General features: G+C 41.8%; 1 protein-coding gene across 9 annotated transcripts in view; it reads right to left on the reverse strand.

Moving 5' to 3' along the window:
• nrxn2b (neurexin 2b) overlaps window positions 1–23159 on the reverse strand; it is a 715289-nt gene that overhangs the window by 193346 nt on the left and 498784 nt on the right. The window contains exon 1 of one of the 9 annotated variants that reach the window (XM_067579165.1): window positions 18844–19764. The exons of 7 other annotated variants lie outside the window; for them this stretch is intronic. In XM_067579165.1, coding sequence (XP_067435266.1) covers window positions 18844–19177 — 334 coding nt within the window. In that variant the 5' untranslated portion in view covers window positions 19178–19764. Of the gene's footprint in view, window positions 1–18843; window positions 19765–23159 lie in introns of those variants that run through there. One more of the 9 variants, XM_067579164.1, reaches the window with a different exon arrangement.

Here is a 23159-nt window from a genome sequence, read left to right on the forward strand (position 1 = left end):
GCCTCTGAGATAACGCTTATGATGCACATCACCAGCAGGGGGGGTGGGGTGATTATGCATTCCAAGATGCATTCTTATGCCCCCATTTATATACTGTAGCAAGTGAATCAAATTCCTGCCTTGTTTTTTTCAGGAGTTTGCCTGAAACAACCTTGGAGCTCTGCAAAGTGAGATGCAGTATCTTGCCATGAATAACACTGTTGTTTCCAAAGATGAGGTTAAGAAGACAGCTCTTCCATAGTTCTTCAGAATTCCCACACGCCTTCTTTTCTCCACCATTGATTCCTTATTGAAAGCCTCTGTGGATTTTATTTGGTCTCACTAATTGAATATGAGCTGTGACTTGAGGGGGAAGAGCACAAGTGCTATGTCCCTTTCCTGTTATGTTCTGTTATTTTCTTCATTCAGTGGCTATTTTCTGGAAAGCTCTGACAGAGGTGTCCCGTCAAGGCACCATTGACTTCAGATTCAGTCACACTGGCAGCCACCCGTGGGCTCGGGGTGGGATGAAAAGCTCCCTGTGTCATGTAACGGGAAAAGGCTGTCATGCCAGCACACCTCAGCTAGATATACCACTGGGATGTCACCAACCACTTCCTGTCCAAATGTCTGCTCTGTGTCTGAATTCAGCTTAGAGAACTACACAAACTTTTTGGAAGATTAATCTTTTCATAAGAAACTAATTGCCTGCAAGTACCTAATATTCTGTAAGATAAAGAAAAAGTGGATTTAATTGGAAATTCAATCAAATATTCAAAACACAAAATGTGGAGGCCGGGGCTGCACCAAGAACTGACCCCACACACAACAGCTTTGATACTACTCTGCCCTCATCACACTACTGTCACTGACCTACCTAGCACAATGCAGTGAACTATTCAGTCAAACCAGATGTGTATTTGGTCATCAGTCTGTGCAATATGCATTATATGCAATGATTATTATGCAATTATTAAAGGGGTATTTAGTGCATTTCTATGGAGTGGGGAAACTTGCGAGGTATAGATTTAAAAAAAGAATGATCAAACTTTTAGTGCCTTGTTACAGTCAAGCTCCAAAACTACTCTCTATAATGCAAGTAAATAATGTCTTTAATTAAACCCTCACTGCCTGGTAAACATCCATGCCTTTCAACTCCATGCCCCTTCCAATTTGTAACGCAGGCTTTGTGTTATTAAGAAAGTAAAGATAACCTTGATGACATCGCTATGACATCATCAGGGTTATTTTCTCAGACTTGAGCTCCCCCAGAGATACACAGTTTTCACAGGCTTAATAGTACAGTAAAATGACGGCTTTCTCCATATAAGTTACCAACAAATGCTGTCCATTTTTGTCATTGCTTATTTCTGCACTACAATGGCAACTAATACCGATAATGTCTGATAAAAAAAAGCCAATGTCTGTAATTTCAGACAAAAAATCAGGCAAAACATAATGGCATAACGTAATTAGTGCAGTACTCTCAAAGTTATTCCTCAGCTGACCTGTTTCTCTTCCATGTTTCCAAACCTTTCCCTCCTGCCTAGCTCAATAGCCATCACTGCTTTGAGCTTTTGAGGTAAGTTCCCTTTCTAAAAGGATAAAACTAATTACTTCAAGAATAACTGAGACTGGGATCATTGACTAATCACTCAGCAAACATTTTTCATTCCAGTATCGACTATTTGTGTCAGTGCCACACAGAAATCTACAGTGTAATTACAGTAACACAGATTGACCTGATCCAATACATAAATTATTTAAATGTAGCGCTAAGTTAAGTACAATGTATTTTTCTATAGTTGTTTTTGGGTAATGAGATGAAAAAAAGATAAACCCTGCAAACATTGTGATTCTCGCATGCAGTAATCCCTTGTCTCATTGCTTCCTCATTGTGTAAGATGTCCTTGAGTCTTGAGTAAATATGAGGAAAAGATTATCAGTTATCTCTTGCCACACCTATAACAAGGTATCTGTTCACTTCAAGCGTGCAGGGCTTAATTCGTAATTAAATAGCAATGAGAAGTAGACAGAGTGGAGTGGATATTCTCCTGCCAATCAATCCTCAGCTTCAACTGTTTGCTTGGAGTGAAAGTCACCTTTCCAGATGCTTGGATGTCAGCTCTGCCGCCACCCACACACATGTGCATTAACATAACTGCACACGTACCTCCCACTCTGCGCAGTGTGAGGAACCCTCTGTCAGTTTCCACTCATCAAAAGGTACTGAGATGACACTTAGCAGAGTACGTTTACATGCTCTCTAATAAGCTATGTAACAGATTCTACTTCACAAATTGTACAAACATGCACAAAGACACAAATACACACCAACTCTTGACTGCAACTACTTGCTTTTGGGTATTTCCAGGTCAAATCAACAGATTTTAGAAGATTTTCCTGACTGACCATCTTGGATTTGCTTCATACTTTATGTAAATAATGTCATTGTACCAAACAACTTGTATGCAAAATTTTCGGCTTGTATCTACTTTCGTTTCTGAGAGATGGGAGCTTTAAAAAGAAGTCTTGGCCTGTTGCTGAGAAATCACAAAGTTCTGTAAGTCATTACTTTTGAACTATTCATGCTAGATGCTTAAAATTTTCAGAGAATGTTCTACACTATTAGATGTTTTTAACTTATAAAATAGTTGGCCCACAGTTGCATATTTGCCAATTTATGGCTTGCTGAAAATTGTATAAAAAAAAATATTTTGTGCTTTGGAGTACACTCCAAAGCACACTGAACCACATCAGATTTTTTAACACTCATGTTATAGTACTTTTTTAGCAACTAGACGGTGTAAATCAAAATTTCTGATTTATGAGGCATTAAAATGTAAATTTCACACCTATATTTCAAGCAGATACTGCACGTGTATGACAAAGTAAACCATAAAAATGATCATACCACTGGAAAGAGCATGCTTTAATTAGTAAATGCACAAAATATGAAGTTGGTGCCTTGAACCAAACTAAAATTTCAAGCATCTAGCATGAATAGTTCAAAAGTAATGGCTTATAGAACTGTGTAATATTTTAGCAGCACTCAGTTTTGGCAGGTCATGCCCCCTTTTACAGCCTCCGTATCTCAGAAACTAAAGAAGATACAAACCAAAAATTTTGCACACTAGTTGTTGAGTACAATGACATTATTTACTACAAGTACTGTATGAAGCAAATCCAAGATGGTCTGTCAGGAGGCCTCTGTTGATTTCACATGGAATGACACTCTTTGTTGAAAAATGTATTTGCATTCTTCTACGATACAAATACATTTTACAGTATGCAGTTTTTTGTGAAATACTAAAGATATTCACTCTTGCTTTGTTATATTGTTTTCTTGCAGACCTTGGTGAGTCCCACAGGCGCAGACACAGAAACAGCTAAAATAACAAACACCAGGTCCCTGTGCAGGCAGCCTGAGTCGACCCCACCACCCAGTGTCCAATGCCACAACTATGTCAACTCGCCTTTCACATGTCACTCTTGACAAGCTTCTGGCAGCTTCCCTCTGAAGGGACCTTCTATCAGATCTGACATTTGCTACCATTAAACATAAGCCACGCCTTGTTGCCAGTTGAAAAGCTTGGACATGTGATTTAGAGGATGAGGTTAACTCCCACTCCATATAAGCTACAAATAGCATTTGATTACTGAGCAGACTGACTGAATGGTGTTGACGGTAAAGAATAGAAGGTCCTGTACCAAACATAAAGCTACTGTTCTTATCTGATGGCCAGGTCTGACAGGTAATTACAGAGAGGAAGTGCTGGTTGAGCTGGGGGGTGGGGGTGGGGTTTCTCTTTACTCAGTAATTAACCACATGGACAGATGCTCATGGATGCAAACTGCCCTGTCCATCTGGGAAACAGTCAAATATTTGCCTGGTAATCAACCATACTGACATGTCAGTGGTGCACTATATGGAGAATTATCATATCCTTACACATATCCTTTGGTGCCATCTTGACAGATTTTGCATATGGCAACGGTCACAGTTGCTGGCAACAGTATGGAAGTATGGAATAGTGTCCAATATGACACAACTGGCAGCAGAGACAGAAGCAGAGATAGAAAAAATAACAGAATGTGTGCCTTGGTTATTCATTGAATAAAGGGACATATTAGGTATTCATGATGGCTGCTGGCTCTTGACCCTAGTCCTTTTTCTTGTAAAAAAGCAAAGTTGCTGCAAAGATGTTCCACTGGGAACCCATTTTCCTATGAAAAGCTTGAATTGTTAAATGAAATTGTTTGTGTGTGAAATAGCAGTCTCTTCTGGAGGGAGGTCAGCTAACCAATGTGAGAGGACCATAGGTGACATCCTGAGGGAGGAAGCCCTGGACACTGGTTCTCCTCTGAGACTGTCACCAGTCTGATTAATACATGTGGCAGATCAGGGAGAAAGAATGTACAGTATAAAGGGATACCAATCCTTTCTTTACTGCCTTCTTGTGTACTGCCTGCCCACGTACCAGACATTAATCAAGATGGAAAAGAATTGTTTTCTCTCCACAGCATGGCACAAAAAATAAAACTTCATCTGCGTCTGGGGCAAAGGGAGGGGTAATGTAGCGTGACATTCTCTTCATATCGCCGAGCTAGAGGTCACCTCCTGCCACTGAGAGAAAAGAGAGGGAGAAAAATAACACTTTCCATCTCTCACCTGCCTACTGTGCCTGCATTCATCAATCCTTCCATCTATCTGGCCTTGTGTGACACACCCAGTAACAATGTACCCATAACACATATTGCTACCTTTGCCACCAGCACAAATTGACTCATGTGGCCTGTATTTTGATTATGACATGAAGTATCCTACATCATCCTCTATGTGATTATTGTTAGGAACACATGCAACTGCATGTGAGCTATAAAGGAGCCTGAATACGAAAACAGCATATCAGAACGTGCATTGTATTACCTTGGTTTTGTTGTAATTGCTCCTGAGCTTTGACATCACAGAACAAATGTTTTGCAAGTTAAATTTACACCATGAAAATAATTTGCTTGGTGGAGGATTTGTGAGACAAGGACTCGATTACAAAGGTATGGTATTTTTAAATGTGATAAACACGCTCATAGTGTTTAACATTTTAACAGAAAATCACTCACATTAAATTGCATTTCTGAAGCTATTTGTAGGAGGGGACATGATTAGTAACTGTTTTTGTGTGTGTGTGCCCGTGTGTGTTGGAACAACTGTTACATTTGCGCAAATGGAATGAGTCATGTCAGATTGACAGGATACAGTACATTTAAAGTCTCCCCACATCACAACTTGTGAATCATATGCATACTTTCAGCTATTCTGAATCACTGAAATCTCATAGTAAAAATAGTCATGGAATCCCACATCTTCCGCAGGGGACAGGATTAAAATGATCTCCATATATAATACTGTGGGCTGGTGGGGGACGAAACCCAACAGCTTTATAAGAACAGAAATTCAATTTTCAGTGAGCGTCAGAATGAGAACAAAAAGTTTTAAATGTTCCTGTTGGAGACAGTACACCAGTGCATCCGTTATCTACCACTTAAGGGCCTCTACGAGAACCCAACATCAATCTTGTTTATTACTCTTCAAGAGCTCTGACCTTTTGATCCGCAAAGTAGGGCTTATGGACTATAGCCCCTACCTGTGAGTGAAATACAATCAATACCTGGAGAGCTTAATTTTTCTCTGCACTGTATGTGAGACCACAGAGCAGGTACAAAAAGAAAGAAGGGGGCTATGAATGGAGGGAGGCAACTAACAAAGAAAGACATATGACTGACAAGTAGGCAGCCACTCTCTCAACTGGGGAAATGATTCAAGTCAAGTGCAGTGCTGGGAACTCCGCCTCTGCATAAAGCCAAGCACACAAGATGGCTATATATCACTCCAGCCACTCATTGCAAGCACGCTCTCGTCATCTGGCCCTCAATAATGGAGGGGAAAGGAAATGTAAATTGAAATACGGCAGAAAAGCAAGGGAGGTTATTTAAGAACAAGAGGACTGATGAGATATGTGGAAAGCATGGGTAAAAAAGGAATTTTAGAACAGCACTAAATCACTGGCAAACAGATCAAGGCTCCTGTTCGGGAAACGCTTCAAATGCAGACAGACGTGGACACAGACACAAGTGGACAGCGGAAGGTCAAGCACGTTCGGTTCAGTTCATCTAAGAAATGGTGTCCAGGTAGAGGCCGTTTCTTTGGCAGTGACAGGATGTAGCCTTAATGGGCTTCATGCCAACAATCCATCTACCTTGAGTTAGATTTGTCTGGCAACTGTGCATCTAAATGTGTAATTCCTCAAATGCCGAATGACTTTTCTGCTTCCCCCAAATGAATATTGTTTCAATTTATTTGTATTTGACATGATGCCCGGGTGTTTGGTTTGGTAACTATAGATCAAGCAGGCCTGTAATCTAATAATTACAGGAGCCAGCATGACTAAAAATACAACCTAACCAATGACAGGCACACTGAAATTACAATAATACTTTGTCCCTGTAGGATTTAGTTTCATGATGACAGTTAGTTGTAATCTAACCCAGTTTGTGGGTAAACCTGGCCTTCTATCCATGCTGAAAGGACAGAATTGCTTATGTACTGGACAGCCATTATCCTGACTGATGAATATGCAGTTAGATAGCTCTGCACTAACTGGGGAGATCTCCAAGGTTTCAGGTCACCGGACACATAAGTTTAATTGAAAATATTTCAAGGAGGCTAAATTACTTGGGAGAGTCAAATTAAGTGTGAATTTTCAGTATTTATGAGAAGTATTCCATGCCAGTTTCAATTTATGTGACTTAGTGGCCATTTAGTCCTCCAGCATAAACAAATAAGCAGATGAAATGTCATGTTTCTCCCTATTATATCTTTCAGGAAGACATTCTACACTTAGCTGTGCAGTTTAAAGTGGAAGATTCTGGGGAAACTATCCATTTTCAAATTCTCTGCCAGACTGAGCCTCTTAGCCCGCCCACGTGCCCTGCCATTGGCGGTCAATAATCTGCCCAATGAGGAAACATTAGCTGGTATGTGGAAGAGGAAGAAGAGGAGGAGGAGGTGGATTGGGTGAAGCTTGTAGACGATGGGCGACGGAGTGATTTGCCTTACATACAGGCCATGAGATAAGCCTCTTGGTTTCCCCCTTGGCAGATAAAGGCCCCCACATTACAGTTATCGTCGCAGACAGATTATAGACTCTACTCTCTGTAAGTACAGGGTGATGCTGGATAGGCCTTCACTGCGCCACTACCATTAGGAATGCTCTGCCTGCACTGTTCTCCACTGCAATCAATCTAGTTTACAGCCACTTTGAGTTATCACTTTCACTTGACTCTCTCAGAGTAGATATTGACCTACGCTGTTCCTCCATCCCATGAGAGAACAGCCTGCACCTTGTCCACACCAAGTCTGAATGTCAGATCATACAATCACATAACTGCAAATGCACCATAAGCTACTCTAAGATCTGCTATAGTGGTCCCATTACGGAAAATCAACCCTATGCTAGTACTCATGTAACACAGAGAATAAAGTCAAACTATCTGCCAAATGGCAAGACAGTCAATGATTTTGTATCAGCTCAGGTGCTCTTTTGAGTCAGGGCAATTTCCATTGCATGTGTGTAATAGGGTGGTAAGTGATGAAAAGGAAAAATGTCAATGCACATTTCAATTGTGCCATGGTCAGAAGAGCGACTGAGCTGAAAGGCAGAGGTTTAGGGCCCTGTGGTCCAGAACTGTGAAGCTGAGTGTGGCTTTGGTTAGCCCCAAATGGGACTGTCACCTGGGCACACTCCTGAATAACCTATTTCCGCAGTGAAATGACTGATGGGCTGGGATAAGATGGCAGTGGTGCAGAGTTGAGTGGAGCAGAGTGGAAAGTAGCAGGGGTTCGCCTATCTCTGGTTCTGCTCCAGTAGTGCCTTGGTTCATCTCCACAGCCCCCCAAAGCCCCCAGGGAGGAGATTTAAGTGTGTCAAGGCTCTGTGTGCAAGAAGATGAGTTAGGGCTTCAAACACACCATACCAAGACTCTATCACTCTCTATAGTTCTCTCTCTCTCTTGCACTCCAACCTTCCTTTGCCTCCCCTGCTGTGCAACTCTCTCTCTTTTCCCTACTCTATTAATCTCCTCTCTTTCCACCATTTTTCCTCGTTTTCACCAGATATCTCATCTTCCCCTCCTTCTTTTTCCAATATGGAAGCTGCATACAGGGATGACTTGTGGGCACATTAGTGGCACTGGCAGGGGGGAATGATGGTGATGGATGTCGTGTCTGTCAGTCATCAGAGCCCTGACACAGATGTGTCAGATGAAGATGCTGAGATCTTTGAAGTTCACTTGAGCTCTGGAAAGTTACTTTCTGCCAGTAGAACATGTGTGGGTGTGTGCATGTGTGTACATGTGTATTTATGTGATACGGCGTATACACACACACAGCAGGAGGTTGCTGTCTGTCAAGCACCTCCAGAAACATTCATTTTCACATCCTGACATATTACATCAAACCGTGAAAATGCATGCCTCCGCTGATACAATATATCACATTTTGTCTCATACTCTTGAACCTCCACAATAACACCATGCAGCAACAAAGACCAATTAAGCCAAGAAATCAGTGTTCCCAAAGGACTGCAGTAAAAATAAATCATGGGTATAAAACAAGCGTAGCCAATATACTGCCTTGTCCCATGGGTTGCTTCCTCTGTCAGCCAGACGGAATAAACAAAAGCTGACAAGGAAACCCCTGTTGACATCCTGCTTGCTTTGAGTGCTCTCAGTCAAGAAAATCACATTTAAATATTTGAAGGCAATACAACCATGGATTTTTTTAATGGATGGAGCCAAGCAGAAGACCAGCTGAGCAAAGCTATCTCTATAGATAAATGTTTAATGGACCGTACAGTGTTCACCATAGGTGGGGAGAAATGAGACAAAGAATTGTTAATGTGTCACTGATTAGTAAGATCTCAGCTGATATTGGGTGAGAGGCAAGGTACACCCTGGACTGGTCCAATCACAGGGCTAACATACAGTATAGAGATAGCCAACCATTCACACTCACATTCACACCTATGGGCAATTTAGAGTCACAGATTAACCTTACCTGCATGCACTTAACCTGTCTGTGGGAGGAGGCCAGAGTACTCATGCAAGCATGGGGAGAAGATGCAAACTGGAGACCAACATGTCAGCCAGTGGGTTCAAACCCACACTGTGAGGTGACAGCGCTAACCACTGCACCACTGTGCCACCCTTGATTAGTAAGATATCAACACCACCATCATTCCCCCCGCCACCACCATTATAACACAGAATTCAACTGAATAGATGAAGCCTTTTTATGAAGAGATTTATTTAACAGATTTGTGTAAGACACAATGGGATACGATGGGATACTATTGTTAATCATGTATCAGCAACTAAGGAAAATTATTCAGGTGAATTACTACTAGTACTGTGAAAAGGAATCATAAGTGCTTGTCTCCAGTCACTGAATTTTCTCTCTGATATTCCTTTCAAAACACTGAAATCAAACCAATACAAAGTGGTTTCTAAAATATCTCCTCCATTTTTGTACACCAGGTTTATTGTAGATACTTTTAATGTGTCATCTCCCTTTTGGATGCTTTCTTGGATGCAACTGGTTATATTGAGTATTCAAGTCCACACAAAGAATTGATTGTCCCATGAAAAAAATCGATAACAATCATATATGTTGTAAAATGTCCAATTATGTGCTTTGTAAATGAAGACACAATGTTTGCTTCTTCATGTGTATTGTGGTCTTTTCAGGCATATAATTATGATGCAGTGCACATTTTATATACAAATTTGAGGTTTTTTTAAATGCTAGGAAGCATATGATTGCACCTTTCGCAAGATTAACACTATGATTGTTGTTTTTGTAAATACTGATGAAAATTGCATGCATGAAAGGCATTCATGTACATTACCTCAAATTTACTGCCTGCTGACAGATCTGTAAAATTTCCAGTATGATATAATATTTGGTCATATTTCAGTTCTTGGACAGCAAAGGCCCCTTGAAAAGTGAGGTTGGAGATGGAGAATATTAGCTGCGGGATGGAGGGTGAGGGGCTGCATTCAAAGCCGATGAAAGTGTTTTCCTCTGCCTCCTAAAACTCCTTAGGGTTGAGTAGAGTGGCAGAGGTGGCGGTTTTTCAAAGCATCAGTCATGCATAATATAAGCCACTTTGTTCATTAATGGCGAGCACTCCCAGTGGACACTAAAATCCTTGGCGCGGGCCCCCAAGTCGCACCGCTTTAATATCTGGCGGCTAAATAATTAAAGCAGGCTTACATCACCGCACCCTCTGAAGATCTGGCCCCCTCGTCTCTGCTGTCTACAAAGCCAAGGCGTTGCCCACGCCGTGATGCGCTCCCACTGATGTGCCCGTGGTGCTTTCATGTGCCGTGGCAGGGAAGGTGGGTGGGAATGAGAGAACATCCCCACCACACACTGCAAGAGTAACCATGTCACTTCCCCTAAGCTCAATGCCAACTTTTAACAAAATTTCAGATGGCTACATCTCAAGGAGGAAACAATTTATTGTTAAAACCCAAGAGAAACTGTGAATAACTGCACCTGCTGCTGATGATGAAGGCTGCAATTTAGCTTGCAAGGAGGAAAATGTGATTTCAAAATCATCAGCGCCCAAGACAGCACACACATACTGCCAATAGCACACTTAAACCATGTTCTGTGCAATATTTTGTTTGGCAAAGGTGACTGACAACATCAACACATCAACAATGGAAAGACCAGAGACTAATAGGTAACTTCTAAATGACGTTAGATTGTTATTCATATCAGTTAGTTTGTGACAAATGGATTAGTGTGTGGCTTCTCTTGCTTTGGAGGGGCATTAATCAAACCCAAGGCAGAGGAGGATCCTCAGCAACTCAACCAGGGAAAGTGGTATCTTCCCTCCCCTCACTCGTTCTTTGGTTTTAATAGAAAAGCTATTAATGGCTGTGTTGGGTGGAATGCGTTCATCTGGCCCCTGCGGCCGTGTGACACCTTATTTCGTGTCGGTGGCCGAACACACAAGAGCAAGACAGGGCAAATCAATTTTACGGGCAGGGAGAGAAGATATGCTTGCTAGCTAGCTGGCTGCATGCAGGAAAACTACACAGGTGATTGGTGTACTGATATATGTCAAACAATTCTGAGCTTTATTTTATCCAAACAAGAGTGTTTCACTGTGCTCCATCTCACACTAATAGAAGGATGTGGAATTGAAGCAACCTTTAAGCAAATGAGAATGATTGTTCCTTTACACAACACAGCAAATTAAAGAATTGGAGATAAAAAGGTGGAAAAGCTATATTTGCATAATGAGGTTTCATTGAAGACTACTTGCCAAAATCACAAATTATGACTAGCTGATTTTCAGATGCAAATAAGCAGCTTCTTTCTTTAATTAACTAATGAAATAAAAAATATTTCCATCAAAAGACTGTGAATTATTTTTTGTTGTCTCTATTGTTATTTGAGCTGTAAGCAAAAGATCTTCTGCTTTTATAGTGTTACCTTATTAACTTTTATTGGCATAGAAATGTAGAGGTTAGTTATTTGCCATTCCATTTAGATTTTATCCAAAACTATTAAACAGTCTTGAAAATTTAGTCAAAATCTACTAATCTATGACTGCAATGACTTCACTTTAAGTACAGTGTTTCTGCACATCCTACTGCATCTCCTTTTGCAGCCTCTGAGTGATCACCCAACAGTGAGCTGACTGCCTGTTGGCGTGCTGACCTTATGTTTCAGTAACAAACAGAGCAGGCAACTACAGCCAAAACAAGAGGAGGACAAGCCCACAGAGCCCACTTCAGCGCTCGGCTGAGAGCTGTCAGAGGGGTGCAAATACTCACTAGGAAAGTAAGACAGCCACCAAAGAGACACTTCTATGCTATCATGCACATACATATACACACATTAGGCAACATAACCTTTGAGTGTATTGCTGCAGTGCATGTGAGGCACCAGACAATGGGAATGTGGATTCAAATTGCTGCAGAGCGCTGCTTCAAACACCCACTTTCCTTCCACTTCATAAAATCTCAAAAATGCAACCTGCCTGAAGCCAAGTACCAAGCAAGAGACCAAGAAGTTATTGAAAAGAGAAAACCTGTTAATCTAACTCCTGCTATGGTGGGCTCAACAGTCAAATATCTCTGAACTTACTGAAGTTGATGACACATTTTCGGTCTTGACAGGTTTTCGGAAGAGTGCAGCCTGGCACACTTGGCTTATATATGTCCCCTTTTCATGGCAGCACAAATGCTCAGGTGTAACAAGGGGTTGGAAGGGTGGGGATGTGGGAGCAGGACAGAAAATGTCAAACCAGCGAGCTTATCTTAACTGGCCAGAACACCTGAGGCGTCCTTTCTGTTTCTCATCACGATGCACGTGTCCGTGCATGTGGTTGTGCGCCTTGGACTTCGTGTGGAGGGAGAATCATGAATACTAATAGTGTTCTCTGAAAGAGAGGGGTTGTGACTTGACTCTCAAAGGAGAGCGCTCAACAGCTCTCCCCCTCAACATCCTTACACACAGATGAACACACACAGATTGCACCTGACCTCCCCCTGCAGCCCAGAGATAAAGTGGTGATTATCAAACATAGCAGCTTGTCATTAGCACAGTAACCAGTGATATAGGCCATTGGTGAAAGAAAAGGACAGGACTTGAGAAGAGAGGGCCACACACTGGGTGGTTTTCAGCAAAAATGGTGCTTGCACCTTGGGACTCAGAGGGCTAGTGGCCCTGCCTGTCCAGGATAGGGCAGATAGATAGGCAGCAGCTGACTTCATCAGTATGCATGTGCAGTCAAGCCAAGCAAACAACAACGCGCAGAGCACTACAAACAGTGACTGTTCTCCCAAAGGAAGTTGGCGAGGGCACACAGAAAACATGGCTCCAAAATAAGAGACAATGTGAAAAGAAACAGATATAGAGAAAAAAGTCTTAGAGGATCATCAGGTCTAGAAGATACATGTACTATAGACTGAAGGTAGAGTGACTGGAGTGATAGAGGGGAAATACAACTAAGAAAACAAAGACAACAATGGAGAGAAAATAGAGCGTTTCAGAAACAACACTGACATTGGTATTAATGGTATGGTAATTATATGCCTAAAGTTAAAAAGGTAAAGAAATCCATGCCAGAGATGTCAATGGGGAATTGAATTCATATAGGGAGGACAAAAATGTGTGAATATACAATATCTCTCCAATTACTTCAAGGGCACTCTGACATGGGGGGGAGGGGGCTGTGCATCCACCACAGCAACCCTGTAATTAACATCTAACACAGTGCGAGTCAAGTATGGACCCTGTAGCTGCAGGTTATTTCATGATATAACTCAATGTGGACAAACACTGTTGCCATTATTTAACATTGCTGTAAATTATTGTATTTTATTGCATGCACATGCACATTTGTGCCATCATTATAATTATTTAGATTAGCCCTCCATTTTCTGCTCTCAGTTTTCTGTGTTCATTTCATTGATGCAATTCATATTTAAAACTGGACAAACAACAAAAATCTAGCCTGCTTTGCCTCAGCTAAGCAATATTATTGTATTTTTTATTTTAGCAATAGCTGCCTTGCTGTAAGCGATGCTTTTCTGCAGAGATAACAATTAATGTGTTTTTCTTTGATGGTCAGGTTGCAAGTGTGGACATAAAAGACAGTCTTATGATGCACAAAAGCAAAAACACTCACACAAATCACGCTTTTATAATGCTGAAAGAAGGATCAGGTGATGTGTGAGCAGCAGTGATTATAGTCTTGTCTAAATCTTGATTCATTTGATGGTTCGAGGTGATCAAGGTCAACCTTCCATTTCCTGCCTTTTTTTCTTCAGCTGCCTGCTTCCACAAACACACCTGAGGTTGAGTCTGTCCTCAGTTTCCAAGGTGGCCAATTAGGATGGGCAGAGCGAGAGTTGAACGATGCTGATGTTTCTCGAAATGTGGCCCTAAGCCGCTGCGGGAGATGTTTCATCCTTGGCAGCCTGTCTATGACATCCACACAAACTTGTGCAGATTAGAAACAAGTGTACACACGTGTATATAGACACCAGGCTCACTCCTGGACCCCCCCAGTGGATTTATTCTGTCCAGTGCCAAGGACAAAGTGATCCACCCAGCACTAAAATCTCTTGGAAGCTCTCCATCTAAAACATCAAAGACAGCCTGAATCAAAATTAGCTTTTTAATCCCTTTAGCCCTATGCAGTGGGGTGTTCAGGTATGGATTACCTCGCATGGCAAACATTTCCTTTCTCTGTCTCCAATCCAGAGTCATGAGTGTGCATAGGTGTGTGTGTGTGTGTGTTTGTAAGCACAGATGTGTTGACAGATGAGCAATGAACGAAGCCAGAAACACCAACAAAACCCCGGTCATGCCACTGGTGCGAATGAGCGATGATCACACATATAAACAAGCCCTGAGCAAAGCTTACTGGTTTGTATTTGGAATGATGTAGGCCGTTCACACCTCAGTGCAAGCTCACTCTAATTGCAGTGCTTGTGTAATCATGCATACTGTAAATATCTAAGGAACATAATGTATTCTTTAAAAGCAACACATCTATACAGCACAATAGGGTATGGATTCACAGAGGCATTGAAGATTCATAATAAGAAAGTCATACATTGCTACAAGAACCACTGCATTCCCCGTGGATCTAAGTGAGAGACAAATACATAGTAGTAAAGTGTGCATGTCTATGTGTGTAAGGGGTCACTTATCACCGGGCAGACAGCCTACTGAAATGCCACAGTTCATCGGTCAAGACTCTCCAATTAGCTGCTATCAGAGCAATGTGGGTGAGACGTTGCAGCATCTGAATAGACAGTAATGAACTGCTTTACATATAGAAGGCTGCAATTGGTTGCTGTCTCGGACAGACAGAAACAGAAAGGGCCTTCTAAATGGGGCAGCTCTTCATCCATCACAGCGGATGAAACAATGGAGATCTCTAATCAGTGGCAATGGTGGGTACCAGGCCCCTTCATTCTGTCTAAACACAGATATTTGTTGATGATCACTTTTAAAGATATAAAGAGAGATGTAAGAACAAAGCCTCATGACAACAATTCATCCAATATGGTTCCACTTGCACTCAAGCTTCCCAAGTCACATTTAATTACTATATATGCAACATGTAAGTACAATATATTTCCATTTCAGCCCATATAAAATAAACAAACTGCTCCTCCCTGCATGTCTTCATCATTGTAAAAGACTGCAATCATTCTATCTGCTGTGCTGCTTGTGTGTATTCATGGATGGGTGGGCGTGTGCCAGCAAGTGAGTGCAGCATGGCCCTGCAGGAGCTCATCCAGACAGATGTAGCATAATGATGACATTGTGGGAAGAGAGAAGCAGATAAGGCGTAAGCCTTGAATCTCGTAGACCTGATATGTTAAAACCCAGGGGTGGCTTCAGGGCCACAATGACAGCTTAATGGATGATGTGGGGACCATCTTTCCTTGCAGACAGTAAGACTTGCTTGGCATGCTGCAGGCAGGCAGGTGGAAGGCTTTTTGAGGCTTTTGAGGCTGACGTGAGGTCTGACCAAGGTACATGTCCGTAGCGGCAAAGGCTCTACTACAGTGTTGTGACAATGACAACCAGTTGAGAAACTGTCTACAGAAAAATGCTCAGAAGCAAGTGGGCTCTTATCACTGAGTGGGGTATTAGTGCTGGTAATAAGCTGTGCCACTTGGTTGACAATACATGGAGAGCTGGCATTTCAGACAAGGACTTGATATGCCAGACTGCAATGGAAGTATTTATGATGGCAATTGAAATTGACTCCCTGCACAAGAGCAGTCTTCTAATGTGCGTGTGCTGTCTTGTAGTAGATAATGAAAATGCTGGAAGTGTGCTACTAAAAAAAAAAAGACAAACCCAATGAGGAACAGCAATGTATGCTGTGTAGGCGTACATTAGTAACTGTTATAGCATACTGCCAGGGGAAAAAAAAAAAGAACAGCAAACACAGCCAACCAACAAAATAACTTCTCCATCTTGCTTGAACTTAGCTTCATTTTTCACTCAACATGTACTTTTTTATGCATGACTGTCAAACATGCAGCACATGAGAACAAACACAGAAGACTGACAGGCCCATACAGTGCCGGGTGACATCTGGCGCCTGAGCCTGGGCCTCTAAGTTTGCTATGGAAATGTAGCCTTTCCTCTTCACAGGGCAAACAGACCATTTTTCTTGCAGGCCAATATCTTCCGACAGTCATAAATCCACAGAGAGAGCCAGAGAACATTTTTATGTTAATTATGTCAATTTAAATAGCTTAGCAACTCAAGATGTAAGAGGTGCAATCCAATTATCCAAGCTAGATGAAAGAGAAGGCAGGAAAATAAAAGGAAATAGCAATAAGAAGAAGACACTGGCTTGGTCTGCCATTTTAGGAGAGAGAAACTGCTTGTGTGCTGTTATTGAGTGTTTCTCTCTGATGAACTGCCATGTGCTTTTAAGATTTTACTTTAGATAACAACATACAAGGGTTTGCATTGGGGTGGAACACTGTCAATTATATATTATAAAGTTTTAAATCATATGTCAACTTTGACCAAGTACAGCAAGACTCAAGCTCCCCAGATGTAGTAACAGCAACACAGATGCTAACAAGCTAATCTAAATTGTGAAGGGTTATGTGACACAATTGAGAGGAGAAGAGCACACGAAAGATCCTCTTGCTTTGATCAGATAAGTAATATGGAAATATTCTGTAACATGAACAAAACAAAACATATCTTTCATGTAAGACACAAATTCTTCATCTCATGTCAGACAATGCTACTTACACAGCAGCACACAAACATCACAAGGAAATTTAAAAGCAGGGACGATGTAGACAAAATTTTCAGCTGCAATCAAAACATAACTGACAGGCAGCCCTGCTCTTAGTAGATAAATCAATTAAAGAAAATTGTAACCCTTTTTCTTTTTGTGAGTGTTTTATGTAGTGGAACATGTTTGCCATTAAAGTGTTGCAGAACACAACTGAACACCATCTGAACACGGTCAGATGGTGGACAAAGTTGGATGGCTACATATCTTATGATACTTATGATATGGCAAAGCAATTTATGTTTATGCTTAATAATTGATTTATTTGTTAAATATGCTTTAAACTGGAACTGTGTTGGCCTACAAGAACATTTGATGTTAAAAGAAACAAATATTTTCTGACAGGCTCTTTAATTTTTGAATTTTTAATTCTTTTTAAATCAAGACCAATATGATAATATATATGTTATACTTAAATTGTCTCTGAAGACAAACAATAAAATCAAAGCAAAAGTATTAGGTTTGACCTCAGAATCGAAAGTCAAATAAATTCAATTAAATCAATAAATTAATGGATTTGATGAACCATTACACCCCCACTGAGCGCCACAGAAAGGTTAGATCATTCATTTGTCATTGACACAACACTGAGAACATTCCTTCATATCTCTTCTATGACACAGGTTAGCCCTCATTTGTGTGCTAAGTCACACTTTGACTGTGACGACTTGTGCACATGTAGCTGTGGGCTGGGAGGAGAATGTGGATAACCATAAATCCAATGCAGTACTAAGAATTGGGGAAGAGGTTGTGCGCTGATAATGTCTATAGAGGCTCACCACAGCCAACTGACCGCAGAGGACTATCTGAGGCTCCTCAGTTCATCTGACACCAGATTGATTGATACAGATTACAGGTTTTGCTGAGGCGAGAGAGAAGAGAGGGCAGAGAGGTAGCGAGAGAGAGAGAGAGAGAGAGAGAGAGAGAGAGAGAGAGAGAGAGAGAGAGACAGACAGACAGACAGATAGATAGAAGCAGGGCTTGTTAGAAAAAAACTAAGTGGATGCAAATGGAAGAATGTGAGCATGAACATGCTGAGGAATCAATAAATGCTATTAATGTCTCCTGTCAAAGTAGCGTGGTGTTGAACACAGGGTGTTGAAAAGAACCAAGGAAATAAATTGAGAGAAAAAAAGAGAAGAAAAATTGCAGTAGAAAAAGCTTGGGTTGGGGAACATCAAAGGAATCATCAGTGTGAAACCCTGCCTTGTCCGTGACAGCTTAGGCTAAGAACAGCGCAGCAACTGATGCACCACAGAGCACTGAGCCAAAGACATACTCCGGAAAGTAGGACAAAATAAGGAGTGCTCAGGCAATTATCAATGGATTTTCCTGAGTACACAATGTACCGTGACACACAACATGTGAGATTTAGCATCTCAACAACCAGTTAAGGCCATTCTCTTTTAGCGGCTGCCAGCATGCGTCAACAATTATGGCCACAGATGGTGATAACATGAATTTAAATTGGCCACAGTTCAATACATCGGTACACCCAAGATGGCTGCTGAGCTCGAAAGGCAAGTAGCGGAATCAAGCTGGCTTGGGATGTGCTGCAAAAAGCCAGAAAGGAATAGCTTCTGGAAACATCATCCGCCAAATTGGGGACATGAATCAAGACACCGGCCTATGGGGAGCTGAGGCTGTGATGTTGGTCGCCCAGACCTGGCTCCTCTCAGTCTTTCCAGAGAAGACAGAGATCAATAGATGGATGAACCAATTGCCTGGGCTTATGTACTCAACTTAGAGCTCATTGCCACCATAAATCAACCTTTGAAGAAAATTAACTTCCATTGACCCCTTAAGTCCATGTCATTCCTCTCAGGCAAACACATATGCACTTTTGTATTGTCGCTCAGCAAAATTGCTGGTCAACCACTGGCTGATCAGTTCCAGAACAGTCTAGGAAAAGAGCAACGAAAACAGCGGATCTTACCATGGCCCCCACGTGTAAGAAAGGGCATCCGGTTGATGGCAATGGGCACAGTACCATGCTTGTTGTGGAAGTGGTGGACATGGTGGGTGGTACTGAGGGAGGAGGAGACTCGGGCGGCCACAGCTGGACAGGGGAACACCAGCAGTGCCAGAGAGAGCACCAGCCTGAACAGGAAGGCTGGACTGGCCCACACCACGGGTGACGCCACTGCTGGCCTGGGTACCAGTAGTAACCCTCCGTCCACCTCCACTTCCACCTCCTGCTCCATGGGGGCAGGGCCTGAAAGGAACATAAGGCTCCTTCCTCTCATGCGACACAAACAGGAAGTGAACATCTCAAATGAATCCAGGGCCCATGATCCCCTGCTTTCGAGCCCGGGGAGGAAAAAAAAAAAATTGTGAAAGAAAATACAGATTAAAAATATAAGCCAAGAAAGGAAAAAAAAGATCCTTGATTGAAAATCCCAAAAATGATTGGAAAGAAAAAAAAACGGTGAAAAAAAAAATTACAAAATCCTTCCTGAAAAGAAAGACCCCAAAAATCCTCCAAGAGTCTAGTGTCGATATCCAAAAGCTTCTGCCTGAATCCTTGAGAACCAAAACAACAACTCCCACTCCTCTACAAAGACAATTAAACCTTTTTGTATAAAACCTAACCTCTTCTGTCTAACATGCAACTTCCTTGGCAAATTCAATTAAATAATCACAGCTTAGCAGCACTGATTTAGCAGACACAAGACTCCATTTTAGCTCCTTAAAAATATCTTGTGTACAGCTCGTTGAGTTAATTGTTTGACAGGGTTTCCTTCGCCTTGGGGAGATCTTCACAGGGCTTCTCCAACCATAATCCAAGCCTCCATCGTGAAGAAAAAGACTCCCGCCATCCCTTTTGAGCTTTTTGGAGATGATTTAAATGGAGAGCATGTAGGATGAAAAAATACATAAGAGTGAAACCAGGGTGCAAAAGGAGAGGCGAAGCTGAGAAAAGGGTGCTGTGATGAAGGAGTAGCCAAATCCCGTTTCAGAGCTTCAAATCCCTGAAGGCGCTCCGAACCTGTTCAGTGTTCAGCTGAGAGCAGGAAAATAAGGGATGAATAAATAGAATACAGGACTGGAAAGAAAAAAGGGATGGCGAGAAGGAGGACAAACTGGTCGGCTATTTCCAAGTGCAGCAGTGCTGAATTCAATCTCCTTTTCTCTAACAAAATAAATCAATATGGGTAATGGAACGCAGAGCAGCACCAAGAAGACACCTTAACGGGATTAAACCATAACCAAAGCTCTGAACCATCATCAGAGTGGTTGATGTCCAGTTCAACACAACAATCCTCCAACCGTTAGACTTGTAACCAAGCTCCGTCCTACTTGTGACTGCTCTTCACCCTAGGAGAATATGATTCCTTTTTCTCTGCCCCTTCAAACACTGCTTTCCAGGGTGGGAGGCAGATGAGGAGCAGCCGCTGATCCTCTCGGTGGAGCTCCGACACAGGGTGCTGCTGCTGGCTTGCTGAGAGAGTCTGACGATGTTGCTGCCGCTATTGCCGCTGCTGCCTCTGCTGTGAAATTCATGCTAATTGAATCAGAAGCTGCAGCAACGAGCGCATCCTTCCTGCCCGCACAGTTTCTCCCTTCTCCTTTTCCTCCGATCAACTCAGCTGCCCCCCCCCCCTCAACAGTAGACGCGCAAGGCTCTGCACTAGGCAGGGCAGAAATAGAGCCGAAAGGGAAAGGTGAACACACTCGGATCCTTTGAATGCACAAACGGTGACTATGATACATAGGGCAGAGCAGAGACAGAGAGAGAGAGTGTTTGTGTGTCTGGTTGGAGCAATGAGAGAGAGAAAGAGAGAGAGAGAGAGAGAGAGAGAGTGGGAGGGGAATGAGTGGAGAGAATTGGAAGGAGGGGAGCACGCACGCAGGAAGGATGGTAGGCACACATGCATGCTGGGTTTGCTGTTTGAACACATACACATAAACAGAAGCACCAGATTTTTAAATCAATGGATACAATACCAGTGAGCACATTCTCTTGAGTAAGTACAGCAATAACACACACATACTGGTACAATTACAAACAACATATGCAGATAATAAAGATAATGAAGAACTCAATAATACTAACTATTTACTAACTGTCAAATTAACTGAGGAATATTCTCCCTCTATAATATTTGTAATGTTTTATTTCATGCATCCACACCTCCTATCTCTTATCATCTATTAATCCTCTCCTCTCATTTTTTCTTTTGACCTCTCCGCACTCACTTCTAAGCACGCCCTTTCAAGCTTGGACCTCAATTCCCCCTCTGCATGTCTTATTTTCTCCTTGCACTCCATGTACTCATTTTCAGCTATTCTTGCCAAAAGGAGGGCAGGGTACTTAAGTGTGGGCAAGACAGAAAAAGAAAGAGTGACAGGTGGGGACACCGAGAAAAAAAACATGAGGAGCGGGAGGAACAAGGAATGCGAAATAATGAGGAGGAGAAAGATGTGAGCAGTGCAGAAAGAAATGTAAATGTTGGATTGCAAGAGGAGAAGTAGTATGAAAGAGCGCGAGAGATAGAGGGAAAGAGCTGGAAAGAGAGAAATAGAGGGAGATTGTGTATCAGATAAATCATGGCTGATAGAGATCTCAGCTGGGACGGGAGCTCAGTGCTAGAGACAAGAAGCAAGAAAAATGGCCAAAACAGGAAAAGCCAGTGCAGGTCTTCTGCACTGATGGAGAGAAAGCGTCCGGACTATTACTCATTTACTCACTCTCTCCCACACATACATGCACACACACACACAGACACACACATACACCTCTGCCAGGTGGGAACATCCCAGGGGGATCAAGAGATGCTGTGTTGGCTGCTGTCAGGGTGAGGGAGATGTGACACCCAGGGTGACCGGGACACCAGTCCTGATCTTGCACCAAGACTGAACTGCTGAACTTAGAAGATTACAGAATCTCAGACAAACCCACACAATCCATCCAACTGTAGAGTGCCCAAATCCAAAAGCTTGTTCCCATTCTCTATCTTTCTGGTTCTTTCTTTTGCTTTCGGGTGCTAAGATGTTTAGCAAAGTAACAGCAGCATGCAATCCTACAACAACAACACAAACAACAAATCAACTCAAGTTGTCACTGTACAGTATATACTCAAGTCAAGTTGGTCTGAAATGTTGCATATTCATTAAATGAAGTATTGGGTGGGTAAAAGTTAATTTATTTCATTTCACACTCTTTCTCCTCCAGTGCACTGGTTTAGACGTACCGATTGGCTCAGTATATTCAATTCAAGTGACTTATATTGTGCAGGTGTTTCTGCTATTGTGTCCAAACCCATTTGGAATCTTTTTATTCCAATTGTCCTAAGACACACAGATTTTGGAAAACCATCTACCATGCTTCTGTCTGAGAGCTAATGCAAGAGCTCCTCAAAATTTAAATTTTATTGGGGCGTCTTGGCCCCTCACTGTGTTTTTGACTCATTTTTGATAATTCATTCATTCATTCTGTCAGCAATAACTTGTTAATTTAATTTACCCATTCATTCCCACATTCATTCATTCATTTTGATTGTATATATGTGCATATGTTTAGTGTTTCCCTGTAGTTCAATAAATATCTTGATTTATCACCAAGTCATATTTGTATTCTTTTATTATATAGATGGGGGGTTCATGACTGACAGAGTAAGTATAAGACTGATTAATTTGATTTAATTATTTTTCCTCCTAATTAATGAATTAATTAAGTATTAACTGATTAATTCATCAACGGAGGTGGTGCCCCTATTAACTTTATGAATGCATAATATTAATTTCAAGTGTAGTGTTATTCCTACAGATTATAATAACGTCCATCATAAAACTTCTCTCTAAAGATATTTCAAAGTATCTATATAGTATATAAGTATATGTAAAATGTGCTGTTTCATTATGAGACACTGACACTATAGACGTTTCCTTCAGAGGACAGTGTGTGGACTGGGAACTCATTATAGTGAAAAGCACAGAGGTCTGCCAACACCTGCTGCTCTGCTCCCCTCTGGCAAAAGAAAAACAAGGAATACAGAGTACACAAATACACACAGGTAAACAATCACTACACGTACATGCGCACATACTAATTGCACTACACACACATGTCAAGTCGGTGCTACTGCTGAGTGATGCAACACTCACATCCCAGAGGCCAAAAGCCTTGCACGAAATATTCCCCCCAGTGAAACTACAACCTCCAAAGTCCCTTAGGGGAAGTGAGGTCATAGATGGAGGAAGTGGGATTAGTTTACTGACAGACAAGGGATCAAAGCCTCTCGTCTACAT

The sequence above is a fragment of the Thunnus thynnus genome, chromosome 22 (genome assembly GCF_963924715.1).
Source record: "Thunnus thynnus chromosome 22, fThuThy2.1, whole genome shotgun sequence".
Taxonomy (NCBI): domain Eukaryota; kingdom Metazoa; phylum Chordata; class Actinopteri; order Scombriformes; family Scombridae; genus Thunnus; species Thunnus thynnus.